This window comes from Jaculus jaculus, chromosome 15, assembly GCF_020740685.1.
Source record: "Jaculus jaculus isolate mJacJac1 chromosome 15, mJacJac1.mat.Y.cur, whole genome shotgun sequence".
In the NCBI taxonomy this organism is placed as follows: Eukaryota; Metazoa; Chordata; class Mammalia; order Rodentia; family Dipodidae; genus Jaculus; species Jaculus jaculus.
Genome location: NC_059116.1, coordinates 35941357 through 35963818, shown reverse-complemented (window position 1 = coordinate 35963818; position 22462 = coordinate 35941357). Strand labels below are relative to the sequence as shown.

The 22462-nt window shown below is 47.3% G+C and overlaps 1 protein-coding gene across 1 annotated transcript in view; it reads left to right on the top strand.

Annotated features, from left to right (window-relative positions):
• The first annotated feature begins 5212 nt into the window (after positions 1-5212).
• The window catches only part of Gna15 (G protein subunit alpha 15), a 30826-nt gene continuing 13576 nt past the window's right edge, over positions 5213-22462 (top strand). Inside the window, exon 1 of the mRNA XM_004654948.1 lies at positions 5213-5357. Coding sequence (XP_004655005.1) covers positions 5213-5357 — 145 coding nt within the window. The remainder of the gene's footprint in view (positions 5358-22462) is intronic.

The following is a 22462-nucleotide window of genomic DNA, read 5'->3' as shown; positions in this document are numbered from 1 at the left end:
AGACCCCTGTGTCTGGAGCAGAGAGGGCAGAGTGCTTCGTTGCGGCCAGCAGGTGGCGCTAGGCCACCGCGCTGCTCCTGGCTGAGGGCAGCGGAAGCTGCTTTGGGTCAGCCAGCCCGCGAGGGACAGGACAGCGCCCTGCGAGGACCTTTTTGAAGGGAAACTACGGGACACAAGGCATAGGCCATCCCTCCCAGCGTTCTGGAGGCTGAGGCAGGAGGATCAGGAAACCAAGGCCAGCTCTGGGCTACATACAAGGAAGGGAAGAGATGGGAGGGAGATAACAGCTCCTGATTATAGGGGAGGATGGATGATGAATGGATAGATGGATGGGTGGGTGGATGAATTGATGGGTGGATGGATGAGTAGATGGGTGGGTGACTGCATGGATAGATGCGTGGATGAATGGGTAAGTGGGATGGATGTATGGATGTATAGGTGGATGTATGGACAGTTGGGTGTGTGGGTGAGTGAATGGATGGGTGGATGCCAAATAGACACAGACAGACAGAGCTCAGCCCTGAGAAGGGAAAACAGCAGCGTATTGAATAAGGACTGTGTGTGGGCCTTTCTCAAAAAAGAAAAAAGTCAGCTGGCGTAGTGGCACTCGCCTTTAGTGCCAGCATTCGGGAGACAGCGGTAGGAAGATCATTGTGAGTTCGAGGCCAGCCTGAGACTATGGAGTGAATTCCAGATCAGCCTGGGCTAGAGAGACCCTAATGTGAGCCCCCCAAAAAAGTCATTACTAAAGTATCCCTCCAAATGCAGAAATGAATTCCACAGAAATCCAAAATATTACCCTGGGAAGGGAGGAGTATGTTTTTTTTTTTTTGAGGCAGGGTCTCATTTTAGCCTAGGCTGACCCAGAACTCTCCCTGTAGCACAGGCTGTCCTCTTAACTGCTTGCTATCCTCTTGCCTTGTCCTCCCCAGTGCTGGGAATATAGGCATGAGCCAGTATACCTGGCCTGTGTTTTTTCTTTTTTGAGGTAGTCTCATTTTAGCCCAGGCTGACCTGGAATTCACTGTGTAGTCTCAGGGTGGCCTCAAACTCACGGTGATCCTCCTACCTCTGCCTCCAGAGTGCTGGGATTAAAGGCATGTGCCACCACGCCCAGCTCTTTCTTCCTTTCCCTCTTTCTTTCTTTCTTTTTAAGTAAAGCTGGGTATGGTGGCTCAAGTTTTTTTTTTTTAATATGTTGTATTTATTTATTTATTAGAGAGAGAGAGAAAGAGAGAATGGGCGCACCAAGGCCTCCAGCCACTACAAATGAACTCCAGATGCATGTGCCCCTTGTGTATCTGGCTTACGTGGGTCCTTGAGAATCAAACTGGGCTCCTTTGGCTTTGCAGGGAAAAGCCTTAACCACTAAGCCATCTCTCCAGCCCTGTTTTTTTATTTTTTTTCTTTTAATTGAATGTATGTGTAGCGTGTGTGTGTGCACGTACGTGTGCATGTGGAGACTAGAGGACACCCTTGGGTATCATCCTCTGGAAAGCCATTACCTCTTTGAGTCAGGATCTCTCTGTGATCCTGAGCTCACGATTGATTGAGATTGACTGGCCAGTGAGCCCCTCAGAGATCCTCCTGCCCGGTTTCCCTAGAGCTGGGATGACAGGTGTGTGTTACCATACCTCCCTTTTACAAGGGTTCTCGGATGGGTTGAACTCGGGACACTGGGCCATCTCCCCTGTGTTTCTTTTCTACACACAGTATGTTGCTCATTCATAGTCCCCTCTGATTCCCAGGTGAACTCCTGCTAGAAAATCAACAGCCAGCGCCCCACATGTGCAAAGGAAGTGGCCATGTTTTGGGGGGGGGGGAGAACTATAGGGACTTTTCATTTGAAACTTGCAGGCTATTTTGGGGGTCAAGGTAAGAGCAGAACCAGCTGTTTATTCTGAGGCTGGTGGAAGTCACAGCAGGTGCTACTGAGGGTCTCTGGCATCCTGATGATTCACACTGTGGCACTCCTAGGGCCCGAACATGGCCAGGCAGGGTGGCCTTTGTGTGCCCAGCCTGTACCTGGGCCAGTCCCCCAGCTGTTCGGCCTACTGCTGCCAGACCACAGCCTGTTTCTACTTTCTTCTCCTGCTTCAGACCAGGAAGAAGTGGGGCCTCCAAGCTGAGGGGCTCACAGCCCTCGCAGCCATTCTGTGGGTGGGCAGGACAGCTCCTACCAGCCCCTATCTCACCTCCCATCTGTCTCCTTATGAATCAGCAGGGAACCACCCATCAGCCAGCACTGGGCGGGCATGGGCCCGCCAACTGCCGGCCACAAATCTGGGGTGGGGGAGAGAGAGAGGGATGGTTTCTCTGAGGGCTGTGTGTCCCCTCAGAACCACAAACACCCTCTCTGAGCCTTACCTGCACCTCATCTGTGAGAGATCCAGAGGCTCCCATATGGTGTGAATCCCTGGGGAGCCTGGAGATATTTGAATCAGAACTTTCTAGAACTTCTCAAAGGAGGTTTGCATGCACATGATGAGATCTTGCCTATCTAGCTAAAAGGGTCTACAGACAACACAGTTGTCTTGGACTGGCAGGTCCAAGGACCTTGTGATGTAGTATAGGAAATACCCTTTGACCCATGTATTCAACTACAAGAATCCTTTTATGATGGTCTGACTTCGGGTTCTGAAAGTAACTGTCACTGTCTCTCTGACCCATCGAGCACTCCCTTAATATCTCTGCTTTGTTTTTTCTCTGTTGGATTTTATCTCTATCTGACGAACTCTAATCCTATTTATTTATTTAATTTTAAATTTAATCCTCATTGCTGGGATTTACATATATATATATGTATGTATATGTATGTGTATACGTATATATATAGTTTTTTAAAATTAATTAATTAATTTATTTGAGAGCGACAGACACAGAGAGAAAGACAGAGAGGGAGAGAGAGAGAATGGGCGCGCCAGGGCTTCCAGCCTCTGCAAACGAACTCCAGACGCATGCGCCCCCTTGTGCATCTGGCTAACGTGGGATCTGGGGAACCGAGCCTCGAACCGGGGTCCTTAGGCTTCACAGGCAAGCGCTTAACCGCTAAGCCATCTCTCCAGGCCATAGTTTTGTTTTTTGTGGTAGGATTTTGCTCAAGCCCAGGCTGACCTGGAACTCACTGTAGTCTCAGGTGATTCTCCTACCTCTGCCTCCTGGGATTAAAGGAATGCACCACCACACCTGGCTTTGGACTGATTTTTTTTCCGAGGTAGGGTTTCACTGTAGCTCAGGCTGACCTGGAATTCACTACGTAGTCTCAGGGTGGCCTTGAACTCATGGCAGTCCTCCTACCTCTGCCTCCCAAGTGCTGGGATTAAAGCTGTGTACCAGCATGCCTGGCTCTTGATTGATTTAAAAATATTTTTTAATATTAATTTAATTAATTAATTAATTAAATTTTGTTTTTTTGAGGTAGGGTCTCACTCTAGCTCAGGCTGGCCTGGAATTCACTATGTAGCCTCAGGGTGGACTTGAACGCACAGCGATCCTCCTACCTCTGCCTCCTGAGTGCTGGGATTAAAGGCGTGCACCACCATACCCGGCTTATTTTTATTTGAGACAGACAGAGAGGGAGAGAGAGAAAGATGAGGGGTAGAGAATAATAGGTGCACCAGAGCCTCTAGCCACTGCAAATGAACTCCAGATGCAAAAGAATTTTTTCCGCATGTCTGTGTGTATGCATGCATTTGTGTGCATGAGGAAGCCAGAGGTTGATGTATGTCTTCCTCAATCGCTTCTCCTCCTCCTCAGGATTTTTAAAAATTAATTTATTTATTTGACAGAGAAAGAAACAGGGAGAGAGTAATAATGGGCATGCCAGGGCATCCAGCCACTACAAATGAACTCCAGATCCATGCACCACCTTGTGCATCTGGCTTACTTGGGTTCTGGGAAGTCTAACCTGGGTCCTTTGGCTAAGCCATCCCTCCAGCCCCTCCTCCTTATGTTTGAGACAGGTTCTCTGAATCTAGATCTCTCCTTCCACCAGACTAGCTAGACAGCGAGCCAGGGATCCTCCCAGCACCAGCTGACAGGCACCCACCACCACTCTGCTTTTCCGTGGATGCTAGGGACCTAGTCTCATGACCTCAGGCTTGTGTAGCAAAAACTACCCACTGAGCCATCTTCCAGCCCTCTAAAATTTTCATTTTAAGGCTGGAGAGATGGCTTAGAGGTTAAGGCATTTGCCTGTGAAGCCTAAGGAACCAGGTTTAATTCTCTGATACCCACATAAGCCAAATGCACAAGGTGGCTCATGCGTCTGGAATTCATTTGCAGTGGCTAGAGGCCCTGGCGAGCCAATTCTCTCTCTTTCCCTTCCCCACCCCTCTCTCTGCCTCTTTCTCTTAAATAAATAATTTTTTTCCATTTTATCTTCTACCTCCCTTATTAGGACGTTGGGTAATTTCTGTCATTTACAAAAAAAATAAAATAAAATAAAATAATAGTGATGTCATTTTCTCCCTGGTGGAGCAAAATGAAACAGCTTGGTATACAGTAGGCACTCAATAAATGTTTGCAAACAGTTCCTCTCCAACTAACCCTTGTCTTGAGTATGTTTACACTCTAGGTGCCTGGGGGGGGGGGCGGTCACAGGTCGGCTCCTCACTCTGCCTCTCCCTTGCTTCATGACTCAGTTTCCTCATCAGGCAAACCCATGGGCGCTGCTACAAATGCAGAAGTACACCAGTGCTGCCAGCCTCAGCTGTTCTGAAAAAAGCCTCCAGTGAGCAAGAGAAACGTCTAGGGTTGGTTCCAGAGAAAGGGGCCAGCTGAGGATGGCGTCAGCATCCTGGGGTGGGGGGAGAAACGAGGCCACCCCTCTTGAGAATGAGGAAGGAGGCCCAGCCAGGCACCCCAGGGGGAGCCCAGGCTCTACAGGCTGCCACCCCGCCCTCCTATCTGCCTGAAACCCTTTAGCCACCAACCTGTCAGGCGGGCAGGGCTGGGTCTGGGCAGGTTGGAGGGGGCGGGATCCTTCTGCCTTCTTCGTTCCCGCCCTGGTCCCGGCACTTAGCTTCAAGCAGGCCTTGCCCCGGCTCCTGGGGGGTCCCAGGCAGGGACATCGGTGTCCCTGGGGGGTGATCCCCCCCCTCCACGCAAGAGGTAGCTCTCCCCGAAAAAGCCAGGTTGGGCTGGGCAGGCCCTGGCCCAGCAGCGGCAAGGGGACAGCCTGCCATGTGGCCAGCGGACTGGTGAGGCCCGGATGGCGCGTTCACTGGCCTGGAGCTGCTGCCCCTGGTGCCTGTCGGAGGAGGAGAAGACCGCGGCCCGCATCGATCAGGAGATCAGCAAGAAACTCTTGGAGCAGAAGAAGCAGGACCGTGGGGAGCTGAAACTTCTGCTCCTGGGTGAGTGAACCTCCCCATCTCCTCCACCCCCGGAAAACGCTGGGGGACAACAGATGTCCCTGGGCGACCCAAGGCAGGAAGCCACCAGGGACCCATTTTCCAGATGAGAAGAGAGAGTCTGGTTCAGGCCGACTTTCTCATCCGAGGTGTGAGCTGTGAGTTGTCCTCCGTGTGGGGACAAGGGACCAGGTAACAGGGAGGTGGCTCAGAACAGTGACTTGGCGGGTGGTGCCTAGCAGGCCCAGTGTTTGTGTCATGGGATGGGAATGAGGGTGAGCCGGCTGCCTGGCCACAGGGAGGGGCCCCAGCCTGTTCCTCCATCTGCAGAGCCAGGCTACCCCGGGTCCCTGTCAGACCACCTCAGCCAGGGAGGGCTCTTTCACTGTGTGCTGGGCTCGATGGTTGGTTGATTCATTCATTCATTCATTGATTCATTCGTTCATGGGTTAGGAACTCTTTGTTCACGGTGTGAGTGTGTGTGTTCTTGGTACGAGCGTGGTCATGTGTGTACCACACATGCATCTAAAGGTCAGAAGACGATCTTGGGTGCTGGTCCTCCCACTTTCTTTGAGACAGGGTTTCTTCCTTGTTCACCTGGTGGACCACAAGATTTCAGGTGGTTCTCCTGACTCCATCCCCCTTTTCACCCAAGATGCACTGGGTTTACAGATCCTACTACAACACCTGGCTTTACGTGGGTTCCAGCTCAGGTCCCCCTCTTCCATGGCATGCGGGAGGCTGAGAACTGAGTTCAAGGCCAGCCTGGGCCACATGAAACCTTGTCCCAGAAAAGCAGAGCAGATTGAAAAGGGGAGCCTGAGGCTGTGGCTCAGTGGGTACACAGTGCTTGTGGAGCATACAAAAATTCTGGGTCCATTCCCAGCACTGCATGAATCAGGTGTGGTGATGCACGCTGGTCACCCTATCACTGGGGAAATAGAGGCAAGGGGATCAGGAATTCAAGGACATCCTAGGCTGCAGAGTGAGTTTGAGGCCAGTCTGCGCTCTAGGAGACCCTCTTCCAAAAAAACGGTGGCAGTGGAATGATGGCTCAGCAGTTAAGGTGCTTGCCTGCAAAGCCTAATGACCTGGGTTTGATTCTCCAGTACTTAAATTATGTAACCCAGATGTACAAAGCGGGGTTGGAGGCCCTGGCTTTCTTTCTCTTTTTCTCTGTCTCTCTTTGCTTGTAAATAAATAAATAGGGAAAATATTAAATGAATGTTTTGAAAATATTAAATAATTTTTAAAAGGCTGAGGTGCTTGCCTGCAAAGCCTGCCAGTCCAGGTTCAATTCCCCATTACCCACATAAAGCCAGATGCAACTGGAGCTTATTTGCAGTAACAAGGGGTCCTGGTGCATTCATACTATTCTCTCTCTCAACCATCAATTAATTAAATATTAAAGCAAAGAAAGAAACCCATGCTCCCTCCTGTCCTCCTGTCTGTGGGTCTGTACTGATGTCTCCTCTTTCCTTCTTCATGTCCATCCAGTATTTCTGTCTTTGCTCCATTTTTCTTCTTCTTTTTTAAAATTTTGTTTGTTTTGTTTTTTGTTTTGAGAGAGAAAATGCGCACATCAGGGCCTTCAGCCACTGTGAATGAGCTCCAGACATGTGCGCCCCCTTGTGCACGTGCGGACATTGCATGCTTGCATCACTATGTGTCTGGCTTATGTGGGACCTGGAGATTCAAACATGAGTTCTTAGTCTTTGCAGGCAAGTGCCTTAACTACTAAGCCATCTCTCCAGCCCTGCTTTTGGTCTTTTGAGGTAGAGTTTTGCTGTAGCCCAGACTGATCTGGAACTCACTCTGTAGTCCCAGCAATCCTCCTACCTGAGTGCTGGGATTAAAGGTGTGTGCCGCTACACCTAGCTTTCCTCCTCTGTAAAAAAAAAAAAAAAAATTATTTATAGGACGCAGAAAGAGAGCAGATAGAGACAGAAAGAATGGGCACACCAGGGCCTCCAGCCACTGCAAACAAACTCCAAACACATGAGCCACCTTGTTCATCTGGCCTATGTGGGTACTGGGGAATTGAACCTGGGTCCTTAGGCTTCACAGGCAAGCACCTTAACAGCTAAGCCATCTCTCCAGCCCGTTTTTCCTCTTGATTGATCAAGCAAATGACATGTTCCTCTGGGGAATCTGTCCTTGAATATCTGAAGTGCATCAACCCCCACCGCAGGGCCTTTGCCCCTGACCCGGTGAAGAGCAGCCTCCTCACCCTCATCATGGGGTGGCTGGGCCTCTCACTCCATGCAAGCCTTGGCGGCCCATGCCACCCGTGAGCGGTCACCCCAGGTAGCCCTTCAGCCCCACTGTCCTTCCTCTGTTGAACGGCTCTTCAGTTCCTTGCTGGACTGGATGACACGCTTTAGATATGAGCGTGTCCCCTTGCCACATTGATGGTGTCTCTAGTTATAAACACGAGATGGGGGACCGCATCCACCTCTGTCACTCCTGTGTTCTCAGCCTATAGGACAAGATGTCTCACATACAGCTGACGCTCAATCCATGCTCACGAGTGAATGGATGAATTTGGGTTCAGGAGAAGTTTTCCCATTTCCGGCTGCTGGGAACATCTCAGCCCCACACTGAGAGGCACTGCAAAGCCCCAAGCCAGGGAGAGGAGACTGGGAGGTTGCTTGTCCCCTGAACTCATGTCTCAGTTCTGTGGATGCTTCCTCCCCTCCCCACTCCCTTTTTGAAAACAGGAATTTAATCCAAAAGTTATTCCACACCCCCTTGGAATTGACAGATCTTTTTTGAGGAAGCTGGCCGGGATGTGGCAAGGTGGCTGAGGATACTTGTCCCCACAGCATGAAGTAGTCACCATGTTGGGGAGAGGTAAGAGTAGCCACATGAGGGCTGGAGAGATGGCGTAGCGGTTAAGCGCTTGCCTGTGAAGCCTAAGGACCCAGGTTTGAGGCTCGGTTCCCCAGGTCCCAAGTTAGCCAGATGCACAAGGGGGCGCACGCGTCTGGAGTTCGTTTGCAGAGGCTGGAAGCCCTGGCGCGCCCATTCTCTCTCTCTCTCCCTCTATCTGTCTTTCTCTCTGTGTCTGTCACTCTCAAATAAATAAATAAAAATTTTTAAAAAAAGTTATTTGAAGAGTAGCCACATGAAAGGAGCCACATTAGGGCTGGAGAGATGGCTTCGCACTCAAGGCACTTTGCCTGCAAAGCCTAAGGACCCAGGTTTGGTTCTCTAGTGCTCATGTAAAGCCAGATGCACAAGGTGGCACATGTGTCTGGAATTTGTTTGCAGTGGCTAGAGGCCCTGGCATGTGCACATTCTTTGTCTCTCTCTGCTTGTAAATACATAAAAATAATTTTTAAAACAAAAGGAACTGGACAGATGGCTTAGTGGTTAAGGCATTTGCCTGCAAAGCCTAAGGACCCAGGTTTGATTCCCCAGTACCCACATAAGCCAGATGCACAAAGTGGCACATGTGTCTGGAGTTTGCTTACAGTGGCTACAGGCTCTATTGTGCCCATTCTCTCGCACTCTCTCAAATAAATAAATAACTGAATAGAAAGAAAGAAAGAAGCCAGGCATGGTGGTGCACACCTTTAATCCCAGCACTTGGGAGGCAGAGGTAGGAGAATCGCCATGAGTTCGAGGCCAACCTGAGAATACAGAGCGAATTCCAGATCAGCCTGGGCTACAGTGAGATCCTACCTCGAAAACCCAAACCAAAGAAAGGAAGGAAGGAAGGGAGAAAGGGAGAAAGAGAGAAAGGAAAGAAAGAAAGAAAGAAAAAGAGAAAGAAAGAGAAAGAAAGATGCCAGATTGGTTCTCAGCACCATGAGGGAGACTCAGCTAGTGACCCTAGTGAGGCCCAGAGGTAAAATTCTTTGTTTGAGGTCACACAGGTGGAATTCTAGTTTCCAATCCAGTGTTACTGAGCACCACTCTTCCTCCTACAGCAGGGAAAAGCCACAGAATGCTAAATGAGTCCTAGGGAAACTGAGACATAAGGAGGTGCCAGGATTCATCTGCGATCTGGCATACAAGAGCAGTTGCCCAGGCCTGGCTTCATGTTCCCCGAGAGCCCGGTGTCCTGGGGCCGGGACCTCATGACACCGGCCTTGGCATGCCTCCCTGAGTTCTTCCTGGCATCATCTTGGTTCCACTTCCTCCTTTGTCTCCAGAAGGAAGCAGCTACTTCCTGTCTGGGCTGGGTGGCCTGCCCAGGTGGGAAGAGTTCTTTCTACAGTCCCAGCCCCACCCCCTGGGTTTCCTAAAGCAGAGAGCTACCCCCACTTCTGCCCCAGAGTTATGGCCAGCCTCTGGTGCCAGTAGCTGAGAGATGAGACCCGAGGTGTGGGTGGCAACCAATATGATTATTGTTTTGTTTGGTTTGTCTTTTTCTGTGTGTGTGGATATACATGTGTGAACAATTAAAGGTATTTTTATTTGGGCTGGAGAGATGGCTTAGTGGTTAAGCGCTTGCCTGTGAAGCCTAAGGACCCCAATTCGAGGCTCGATTCTCCAGGACCTACATTAGCCAGATGCACAAGGGGGCACACGCGTCTGGAGTTCGTTTGCAGTGGCTGGAAGCCCTGGTGCACCCATTCTCTCTCTCTCTCTCTATCTGCCTCTTTCTCTCTCTCTCTGTCACTCTCAAATAAATAAAAATAAACAAAAAATATTTTAAATAAAAAAATACTTTTATAGCTGGGCGTGGTGGCGCATGCCTTTAATCCCAGCACTCGGGAAGCAGAGGTAGGAGGATCACCATGAGTTTGAGGCCACCCTGAGACTACATAGTTAATTCCAGGTCAGCCTGGCCCAGAGTGAGACCCTACTTCGAAAAACAAACAAAAAAAAATTATTTATGATTTTGCAAGCAGAGAGAGAGAGAATGGTCACATCAGGGCCTCTGGCCATTCCAAACAAACTCCAGACACATGTGACACTTTGTGCATCTTGCTTTACCGGGGTACTGGGGAATTGAACCAGTTCTAGTAGGCTTTGCAAGTAAGCGCCTTTAACCACTGACCCATCTCTTTGGCTCCTGTTTTGCTTTTAGAGACAAGGTCTGAGTGTAGCCTTGAATTTGTGATCCTCCACACCATACCTGACTTTATCTTTTATTTTTATTTGTTTGAGAAAGGGAAAGAGGGAGAGAGAGAATGGGCGTGCCAGGGCTTCCAGCCACTACAAACAAACTCCAGATGCATGTGCCACTTTGTGCATCTGGCATACATGGATACTGGGGAATCGAACTGAGGTCCTTTGACTCTGCAGGCAAGTTCCTTAACCACTAAGCCATCTCTCCAGGCCCCTGGCTTTATCTTTTTGTCCTTAGTCAAAGAGAGAGAGAGAGAGAGGAGATCAGTGACACAAAATAAAGTGGTTTCCTGGGCCCAGGACCTGAGAATTCAGAGGTAACCAGGATAAGGTCAAAATGTCCTGTCCCCTGCAATAGATGCCTAGCATTGCAATGTCCACAGAAACATGACAAATGATAGGTCGAGGATGCCTGGCACAGCCAGCCTTGCCAGCTTCCAGCTTACTAGTCAGCTTGCATGGGAACTGTGTTTGCTCCCGAGTCTTCCACTAACTGTGTGGCCCAAGGAAACCTCCTGACCTCTCTGATTCCTTCTGTATTTTTGCAAATTGGAAATAGAGTGGAACTCTGTGAGGATTAGCCAAGGATATGCCAAGGATATCTCAGCCTGGATAAGGAAGGTGCTCATAATGGACTCATCAAATTACTAGTATTATTCATTATTATAGAGGAGGAGTGAGGGGATTATCAGCGTATAGAGGGGGTGAGCCTAGGTCCCTGGGAGACTGAGATAGGAAGACTGTAAGTTCAAGCTAACATGGGTTACAGAGGGATTTCAAGGCCAGTTTGGAGAACTTGATGAGACACTGTCTTCAAATACAAAAGTAAAAAGACTGTCTGGGGGGATGGCTCAAGTGGTTAAGGCCTTGCCTGCAATGCTTAATGAATGGGGTTCAGTTCCACAGTATCGATGTAAAGCCAGATGCATAAAGTGGCCCATGCATCTGTGGGTCATTTGTAGCGGCTGGAGGCCCTGTTGTGCCCATTCTATCTATCTATACTTACAAGTAAATAAAAAACATTTTTAAATGTATAATTTTTTTATTGACAGCTTCTATACTTACAGACAATAAGCTATGATAATTCCCTCCCCTCCCCCACTTTCCCCTTTGCATCTCCACTATCCATCATATCCCCTCCCTCTCTGTACATTAGTCTCTCTTTCATTTTGATGTCATTGTCTTTTCCTCCTATTATGAGGGTCTTGTGAAGGCGTTGCTAGGCACTGTGAGGTCATGGATATCGAGGCCAATTTCTTTCTGGACAGTTGCATTGTAAGGAGTGGTACCCTTCCTTTGGCTCTTACATTCTCTCCACCACAAAGGACCCTGAGCCTTGGAGGGTGATATAGAGATGTTTCAGTGCTGAGCACTCCTTCATCACTTCTTGTTAACAGTATGTTGCCTTTTGGATCAGCACAGTGGTCATCACCATCTGAAAAGAGAAGCTTCTCTAACCAAAAGTGAGAGTAGCATTAATATATTATTATGAATATTAAGTGTAGTGCTTACAGGACAGTTTGGGGAGCATAATATATTCATTTAGCCAAACAAGAGCCGGCTTTATACCCCTAAGGTTCATGGCCTCCCTTGCCCTTGGCAAGTATCCAGTCCCATTAGAGAGCAGTTGGTTTCCCCCAGAGCAGACATGCCACTATTGCACCCATTCGGTCATTTGGTCTGGCTGGCAAAACTTGAGGCTTCCGGTATCCACTGTTTTCAACACTGATGACTTCTGTCTCCCATAGGGCTGTATGCAGTGAAGGTTTTTTCCAGCTTTCTGGTTTACAGGGAGAAAGTTTTCAGCTCAGCTCTAGCTTGATTTCTCAGTGACCTTGCCTCCCAGGCATGTGGAGTTTTCAGCAGAAGGGTCTTATGATGATGTTTCTGGTGGGAAACCAAGGACCTTGGCAATAGCCTGTAATGTTTTAAACATTTGTAGCTATGAACCACATATGAGACAGAACATTGATCTTTGGCTTTCTAGGCCTGGGTTACCTCACTTAATATAATCCTTTCCAGATCCATTCATTTCCCTACAAATTTCATAATTTCATTTTCCTTAACCATTGAATAGAACTCCATTGTGTAAATGTACCACATCTTTATTATCAATTCATCTGTGTAGAGATATCCAGGCTGGTTCCATTTCCTAGCTGTCGTGAATACAGCAGCAATAAACATGGTTGTGCAAGTATCTCTAAGGTAGTGAGAAGAGTCCTTAGGATATATGCCTAGGAGTGATATAGCTGGGTCATATGGTTAATCTATTTTTAGCTATTTCAAGAACCTCCACACTGATTTTCACAATGGCTATACCAGACTACATTCCCACCAACAGTGTACAAGTGTTCCCCTTTTTCCGCATCCTCGCCAACATTTATTGTCATTTGCTTTCTTGATAATGGCCATTTTGACAGGAGTGAGCTAGAATCTCAAAGTAGTTTTAATTTGCATTTTCTTGATGGCTAAGGATGTAGAATACTTTTTTAGATGTTTATATACCACCTATATTTTTTCTTTTGAGAACTATTTAGTCCCACTGCCCTTTCTTTTCTTTTCTTTATAATTTTTTGTTGTTTTTATTTTTATTTATTTGTTTGAGAGCGACAGACAGAGAGAGAAGGAGGCAGAGAGAGAGAGAGAGAGAATGGGCATGCCAGGGCCTCCAGCCACTGCAAACGAACTCCAGACGTGTGTTCCCCCTTGTGCATCTGGTTAATGTGGGTCCTGGGGAATTGAGCCTCGAACCGGGGTCCGTAGGCTTCACAGGCAAACGCTTAACTGCTAAGCCATCTCTCCAGTCCTCTTTTTTTGTTTGTTTGTTTGTTTGTTTTTCGAGGTAGGATTTCACTGTAGCCCAGGCTGACCTGGAATTCACTATGTAGTCTCAGGGAGGCCTCAAATTCATGGCGATCCTCCTACCTCTGCCTCCAGAGTGCTGGGATTAAAGTCGTGTGCTACCATGTCTGGCTTACCATATCCCATTTTTTTAATTGGGTTGTTTGATTTCTTATTGTTTTTTGAGTTCTTTGTATAGTCTGGATATTAATACTCTGTCAGATGTGTAGCTGGCAAAGATTTTCTCCCGTTCTATAGGTTGTCTCTTTGCTCTATTCACAGTGTCCTTTGCTATACAAAAGTTTTATAATTTCATGAGGTCCCATTGGTTGATTAGTGGTTTTATTTCCTGAGCAACTGGGATTATATTCAGAAAGTCATTGCCTATGCCAATATGTTGAAAGGTTTCCATTACCTTTTCCTCTAGCAGCTTCAGGTCTGATATTAAGGCCCCTGATCCATTTGGACTTGACTCTTGTGCATGGAGAAAGACAAGGATCTATTTTCATCCTTCTACATATAGATATCCAGTTTTCCCAGCACCACTTGTTGAAAAGGCTATCTTTTCTCCAATTTTTGGTATTTTTGTCAAAAATCAGATGGCTATAGCTGCCTGGATTAACATCCGGGTATTTTATTCTGTTCCATTGATCTATGTGCTGTCTTTGTGCCAGTACCATGCTGTTTTGTTACTATGGCTTTGTAATATAGCTTAAAATTGGATATGGTGATACCACCAGCCTTATTTTTGTTGCTCAAAATTGTTTTGGCTATTCAAGGTTTTTTGTGCTTCCAAATGAATTTTAGGATTGTTTTTTCTATTTCTGTGAAGAATGCCATTGGAATTAATTTTGATGGGGATTGCATTTAATGTGTAGATTGCTTTTGGTAAGATTGACACTTTCACAATATTTATTCTTCCAATCCAAGAACATGAGATATCTTTCCATCTCCTAGTGTCTTCTGCAATTTTTTGTTTAGTGTTTTAAAGTTCTCATTTTAGGGATCCTTCACTTCCTTTGTGAGGTTTATTCCAAGGTACTTTTTTTTTTTTTTTTTTTGGCAATTGTGAATGAGAGACATTCCTTGATTTCATCCTCTACATGTTTGTTGTTATTTTATAGGAAAGCTACTGATTTCTGTGTAAAAACATTTTTTTACAAAACTAAAAAAGTAGCTGGGCATGGTGGTGCATGCCCTTAATCCCAGCACTCAGGAGGCAAAGATAGGAGAATCGCTGAGAGTTTAAAGCCACCCTGAGACTACATAGTGAATTGGAGGTCAGCCTGGGCTAGAGTGAGACCCTATCTTGAAAATCCCCCCCAAAATAAAATTGCTGGAGAGATGGCTTAGCAGTTCAGTAGCTTGCCTGTGAAGCCCAAAGACTCATGTTTGACTTTCCAGGTCCCAAATAAGCCAGATACAAAGTGACACAAGCATGCAATGTCACACATACACACAAGGGGATGCATGCATCTGGAGTTCAATTGCAGTGGTTGGAGATCCTTGTGCGCCAATTCTCTCCCATTCTCTCTCTCTCCCATTAAAAAAAAAAAAAAAAATAGGCCAGTCAACTGGATGTGGTGGCACACGCCTTTAATCCCAGCACTCCGGAGGCAGAGGTAGGCCAGCCTAAGACTACATAGTGAATTCCAGGTCAGCCTGAGCTAGAGTGAGACCCTACCTCGAAAAACTGGAAAACAACAAAAGGACAGTCTATTGGGATTGCCATTAAAAAAAAAAAGTGAAGTACTGGGAATGAAGCTGACTGGTAGAGCTCCTGTTTAGAATCCACAGTGAGGGCTGGGGACGTGGTCAGTGGTAGAGTGACAGCCTAGAACCCCCAGTGAGGCTGGGGGCGTGGTCAGAAATACAATGACAGCCTAGAACCCACAGTGAAGGCTGGGTGTGTCATCAGCTGTAGAGGGACAGCCTAGAACACACATTGAGTACTGAGGGCGTGGTCAGTGGTACAGTGACAGCCTAGAGCCCACAGGGAGGGCTGGTGGCATGGTCAGTGGTTAAGCGACAGCTTAGAACCCACAGTGAGGCCTGTGGGTGTGGTCAGCGTAGAGCTCCTGAATAGCAGGAAGGAGGCCTTGGTTTGTCCTCAGCACCTCCATACACACTATAAGCACACACTATAAAGAAAGATATGAACTGTGCATGGTGGCGCACGCCTTTGATGTCAGCACTTGGGAGGCAGAGGTAGGAGGATCATCATGAGTTCAAGGCCACCCTGAGACTACATAGTGAATTCCAGGTCAGTCTGAGCTAGAGTGAGCCCCTACCTCAAAAAAAACAAACAAAAAAGAAAGAAAGAAAGAAAGAAAGAGAGAGAGAGAAAGAAAGAGAGAAAGAAAAATGATTTGTACACCCAGCACTCTGTCAGTTTCCTGATTTCTCTAACAGTGTCTCTATATCAAGACTTTTTCTTGGACCTAAGTCCAGTAGACTCAACCCCTGATGAATCTGAGGCTCAAAGCAGGAATGGCCACATGGGGCCTTCACACATGGCCTTTGTACACGCAGGGAGCCAGCTAGCAGGTGTCACTTAGGCACAGAACCTCAGATTGGGGTGATGGGGTCACTGCCCTCCTCCTCTTAGCCTCTCCTGTCCCTGTCCCTGAAGCCCATCTCCACAGGGGCACTCCTGTTCCGGCTCTGGAAACTGCACAGGCCTCCTCTTCCCTTTTCATGTCCTGTTCCTTTTTCTCTTTTTCTCCCTTATCAGCCCCCACCTTATCCTCCGGAGCTGCTCACAGGATCCACCCCACTTCCCTTCCCTGAAAAGGCCCCATGTCAATGTCACTAGGTGCCAGGTGGAGTGGCACACTGCTGGGCTGGCCTCCTGGCCCCTCCCAGTTGCCATACTAATCCTGAATGGCCAAGGGAAGATTCCAACATGAGCATTGGAGACCCTGGAAGCCAAGAATACGGTGGCCGGCTTTGCCCCACTCACAGGGGCACCTCGGAGCCCATCACCGGCCCTCCTGGATTAACACAGTGGCCTCCATCTGGTTTGGGCTCCTGGCATTGACTTCCACAGCAAGTGGAAGGCTCTGTGAGCCCTGAATGACCACCCTCCCTCCTCTGCCCACAGCCCACCAGGGGGTCAGAGCTCAAGTCCTTCCTGTAGCCACCAGACCCTGCTCTGTCCTACCTCCTCCCTCTCTGCCCCTCACTCCCTCTGCTCCAGAATCAAAGGCCTCCTCCAACATCCTGGCTGAAGCCTGCCCCAGGGCCTTTGCGTGGTCTGTGACCTCTGGCTGAACTCGATCTCTTCCTTCCATCTTGGCATGACAGACACTAACCTAGTCCCCACATCTCCATTCTGCAAAGGGCCTCTGCTGTGGTAGCGCCTGATTTCCTGAGCCGTTATAGGCACTTTCTCATTCCTCCCTGTCTGTTCTCTTTGTTCTTCCTTCCTTTTATTGTTTTAAATTAAAAAAGTATATTTGCTATATATGCAGAGAAAGATAGAGAGAAGAGGAACAGAGAGAAGGGGTACACTAGGGCTTCCAGCTACTGCTAACAAACTCCAGATGCATGCACACCTTTGTACATCTACTTTTATTTGGGTACTGGGGAATCAAACCCAGGTCTTTAGATTTTGCAGGCATGCGCCTTAACCCCTGAGTCATCTCTCCAGCCCTATTTTTTTTCTCAATTTTTATTAACATTTTCCATGATTATAAAAAATATCCCATGGTAATATCCTCCCTCCACCCCCCGCACTTTCCCCTTTGAAATTCCATTCTCCATCATATCCTCTCCCCATCTCAATCATTCTACCTACATATATACAATACCAACCTATTAAGGAGTACCCTATTTTTTAATTAATTAATTAATTTATTTATTTATTTATTTATTTTTGAGGTAGAGCCTTGCTCTAACCTCGACTGGCCTGGAATTCACTATGCAGTCTTAGGCTGGCCTTGAACTCACAGCAATCCTCCTACATCTGCCTCCCAAATGCTGGGATTAAAGGCATGTGCCACCATGCCCAGCTTTTTTATTTTTAAAATATTTAATTAATTTATTTATTATTTGCAAGCAGAGGGAGAGAGAATGAGCATTCCAGGGCCTCTATCCACTGCAAATGAACTCCAGGAGTGCATGTGGCTTTACATTGGTACTGGGGAATCAAACCCAAGCCAGCAGGCTTTCCAAGCAAGTGCCTTTAACCATTGAGCCATGTCCCCAGCTCTCTTTTTTTTCTTCTTCTATTTTTTTTTTCAAGGTAAGGTTTCACTGTAGCCCAGGCTGACCTGGAAATTGAACTCATAGCGATCCCTCTACCTCTGCCTCTCCAGTGCCCAGATTAAAGGGGTCGCCTGGTGTGTTTTGTTCTTTCATTTAAGTTTTCTCCCTCCAGAGGATGGTGGCACACACCTGTCATCCCAGCACTCAAGAGACTGAGGCAGTGGGATCACAAGTTCCAGAACAACCTGGGCCATACAGACAGACTCAATCAAAGGCCAAACGTGGCCAGGCGTGGTGGCACCTTTAATTCCAGCACTCGGGCTGGAGAGATGGCTTAGTGGTTAAACACTTGCCTGTGAAGCCTAAGGACCGCGGTTCGAGGCTCGGTTCCCCAGGACCCACATTAGCCAGATGCACAAGAGGGCGCACGCATCTGGAGTTCGTTTGCAGTGGGTAGAAGCCCTGGCGTGCCTGTTCTCAATCTCTCTCTCTTAGTCTCTTTCTCTCTCTCTGTCACTCTCAAATAAATAAATAAAAAATGAACAAAAAAATTAAAAAAAAATAAATCCAGCACTCTAGAAGCTGAGGTAGGAGGATCACCATGATTTCGAGGCCACCCTGCGACTACAGAGTGAATTCCAGGTCAGCCTGGGCTAGAGTAAGACCTTGAAAAAGGAAAAAAATAAAATAAAATTAAGCCGGGCATAGTTTGATTCCCCAGTGTCCATGTAAAGCCTCTAATTCTACCACTCAGGAGGCAGAGGTAGGAGGAGTGCTGAGAGATTGAGGCCACCCTGAGACTACAGAGTGAATTCCAGGTCAGCCTGAGCTAGAGTGAAACCTAACCTTGAAGAACCAAAAAGAAAGAAAGAAAGAAAGAAAGAAAGAAAGAAAGAAAGAAAGAAAGAAAGAAAGAAAGAAAGAAAGAAGGAAGGAAGGAAGGAAGGAAGGAAGGAAGGAAGGAAGGAAGGAAGGAAGGAAGGAAGGAAGAAGAATATCAAGTGGCTCTTCCTGAACTGCTCATAACAACATAATCTGGTCTGTCACATTCCCATGTTGCCTGCCCTATGGGCTAGCCTGAGCTTCTCTGCCAGCAGCCAGTATTTTTTTTTTTTTTTTTTGAGGTACGGTCTCGCTCTAGCTCAGGGCTCAAGCTATGTAGTCATAGGTTGGCCTCGAACTCTTGGTGATCCTCCTACCTCTGCCTCCCGAGTGCTGGGATTAAAGGCATGCACCACCACACCTGGCACGACTATTTTTTTAAAAAGACCCAGAGAGTGTGGCTGGAGAGATGGCTCACTGGTTAAGGCACTTGCCTACTAAGCTGACCTGGAATTCACTATGTTGTCTCAGGGAGGCTTTGAACTCACCATAATCCTCCTACCTCTGCCTTCCAAGTGCTGAGATTAAAGGTGTGTGTCACCATACCCGGCATATTTTTTTTAAATAAAATAGTTTATTTGTGTGTGTGAGAGAGAGAGGGGCGGGCAGATAGAGAGAGAATGGCCATGTCAGGGCCTCCAGCCATTGCAAATGAACTCCAGATGCATGTGCCACCTTGTGCATCTGGCATATGTGAGTACTGGAGAATTGAAGCTGGGTTTTTAGGCTTCAGAAGCAAGTGCCTTAATTGCAAAGCCATCTCTCTAGCCCATAAATTAAAAAAAAAAAAAAAAAAAAAAAAAAACAAGAGGCCTGGAGAGATGACTTAGTGGTTAAGGAGCTTGACTGTGAAGCCTAAGGACCGTGTTCACCTCTCCAGATGCACCAAGGTGAGGTAAGCACAAGGTTGCACATGCCCACTAGGTGGCACAAGCATCTGGTGTTGGATTTCAGTGGTTGAGGGTCTGGCACACCAATTCTCTCTCTCCTCTCTCTCTCTCTCTCTCTAAAATAAAATAAAATAAAAAATAGCAGAGCTAGAGAGTGAAATTTCCAGATGGTCTCCACATCTCACCTCTGTCCTTTTACCATGAAAGTGAAACTATGAATGTTTTGTAAACTGAGGGGAGGGCCATGTGCCAGTAAAACTTTATTCATAGCCAAGGATGTGATGCAGTGGTGGAGCACTTACTTACCTAGCATGGGCTATGGGTTCTACCTCCACACACAACAAAACAGAGTATTATGGACATAAACATGTTACACACATGATTTTCATGTGACCTGAACTATCATTTATATATTTAATTTTGCTTGAGTATGCATGTAATGTGTAGGCACGTACGTGCATGTGCCCCTGTGGCTCCCCATAGTTCATATTGTGGCTGAAGTGGAACCTCAGGTGTCCTGCTCCATTATTTTTCTGCCTGGTCTTGTTTTGAGCTGGAGTCACTTCACTTCTGGAGCAGGGCATAGTGTGTACACCATTAGTCCCAGCACTTGGGAGGCAGAGGTAGGAGGATTGCTGCGCCTTCAAGACCACCCTGAGATTACATAGTGAATTCCAGGCCAGCCTGGGCTAGAGCGAGACTCTTATCTTGAAAAAAAAAATTTTTTTTTTTTGGAGCTTGTGGGGCTCTGAAGATTCTCAGGTCTCTGCTCCCCGATGAAACTGGGGTTCCAGGTGTGTGTGGCCATTCCTGGCAGTTTATGTGGGATGTGGAGATTTGGACTCAGGCTCCCTAAAGCTATCATGTTCATGCAGGAAGTGCACCTAACCTCTGGGCCATCTCTCCAACCCTACATGGTTTTCTGTTTTGTTTTGTTTTTGAGACAGGGTCTCATGTAGTCTAGGCTAGCCTCAAACTCACCATGTGGCCAAGAAAGGGCTTGAACTTCTGACCCTTCTGCCTCCACTTCCTAAGTGCTGGGATGGTAGGAGTGCGCCAGCAAAACTGGTTTACTTGGCCCTGGAGATGGGATGGAACCCAGGACCTTATGCATTCAGGCATACGCTCTACCCACTGAGCCCCAACTACATTTTGGTTTATTTTGATATGTTTATGTATCTAAATATTTTTATTTGAGAGAGAATGGGTACACCAGGGCCTGTAGCCACTGCAAACAAACTCCAGATGCATGTGCCACTTTGTGCATCTGGTTTTACCTGGGTACTGAGGAATCGAACCCAGGCTGTTAGGCTTTGCAAGCAAGCACCTTTAACCACTGAGCCATCTCTCCAGCCCTTTATGTGGTGTTTTTGTTGTTGTTTGATTCAAATGTTTGTTTTCAGGGGCTGGAGAGATGGCTTAATGGTTAAGGGACTTGCCTGCAAAGTCAAAGGACCTTGATTTGATTCCCCAGGACCCAGGGAAGCCAAATGCACAAGGTGGCACATGCATCCGGAGTTCGTTTGCAGTGGCTGGAGACCCTGCTGTGCCCATTTTTTTTTCTCTCTCTCTCTACACACACACACACACACACACACACACACACACACGTGCACACCTCTTTCTCTTAAATAAATAAATTAAATAAAAATGTTTATTTTCAGATGCACAAGGAGGCACATGTGTCTGGAGTTCATTTGCAGTGGCTGGAGGCCCTGGCATGCCCATTCTCAGTCCCTCTCTCTCTCTATGCCTCTTTCTCTGTCTTAAATAAATAAATAAAATAAAAATATTTTAAGGGCTGGAGAGATGGCTTAGCGATTAAGGTGCTTGCCCACGAAGCCTAAGGATCCATGTTCGATCCTCCAGGTCCCACATAAGACAGATAAACATGGTGGCACATGCATCTGGAGTTTGTTTGCAGTGGCTAGAGGCCCTGACATGCCCATTCTCTGTCTCTCTCTCTCTAATAAATAAATAAAAATCTTTAAAATTTTTTTTTAAATGTTTGTTTTCAGATGCACAAGGTGGCACATGCATCTGGAGTTTGTTTGCAGCGGCTGGAGGCCCTGATGCAGAGAGAGAGAGTGAGTGAGTGAGAGAGAGAGAGAGAGAGAGAGAGAGAGAGAGGGAGAGAATGGGCACACTAGGGCCTCCAGCCACTGCAATCAGACTCCAATCACGTGCACCCTTGTGCGTGCCCGCATGTGTGACCTTGCATGCTGCGGCACTTTGTGAGCCTGGCTTACATGGGACCTGGAGAGTCAAACATGGGTCATTAGGCTTCACAGGCTAGCGCCTTAACAGCTAAGCCATCTCTCTAAAAAATTGTTTTTTTAAGGGCTAGAGAGATGGCTTAGTAGTTAAGGCATTTGCCTGCAAAGCCAAAGGATCCCAGTTCAATTCTCCAGGACCCATGTAAGCCAGATGCACAAGGGTGCGCATGTATCTGGAGTTTGTTTGCAGTGGCTGGAGGCCCTGGTGCACCCATTCGCCATTCTCTCCCTCTCTCTGTCTGCCTCTTTCTCTCTTAAATGAATAATGTTTTATTATTTTATTTTATTATTTTTTTGTTTTACTAGGTAGGGTCTCACTCCAGTCCAGGCTGACCTGGAATTAACTGTATAGTTTCAGGGTGGCATTGAACTCACAGTGATCTCCTACCTCTGCCTCCCGAGTGCTGGGGTTAAATAAAATATATTAAAAAAAATTTTTAATTGCACAAAAATACAAACATTTGCAACCAGGCTCATGGTTTGATGGCAGTCCAGTATGGAGGGAAAGGTGGCTGGTCACCACATGGCCAGAGCAGAGAGATAAACACTGGTGCTCAGCTTTCTCTCCCCCCATTTTTTTTTTTTTTTTTTTTTGAGGTAGGGTCTCACTCTACCCCAGGCTGACCTGGAATTCACTATGTAGTCTGAGGGTGGCCTTGAACTCATGGTGATCCTCCTACCTCTGCCTCCTGAGTGATGGGATTCACCATCTTGCCTGGCTCTCTCTCCTTTTTATTCAGCCCAGGACCCCAGCCCATGGGATAGCACCATCCACAGTAGGGCAGATTTCCCATTTCAATTTACCCCAATCTAGAACCTTCCTCACAGACATGCTCAGAAATGTGTCTTCTACATGATTCGGTAGCCAGTCAAGTTTCCTCCACCATATTGCCCTCCATATATCATAGGGTGGGGAAACTCACGCTCA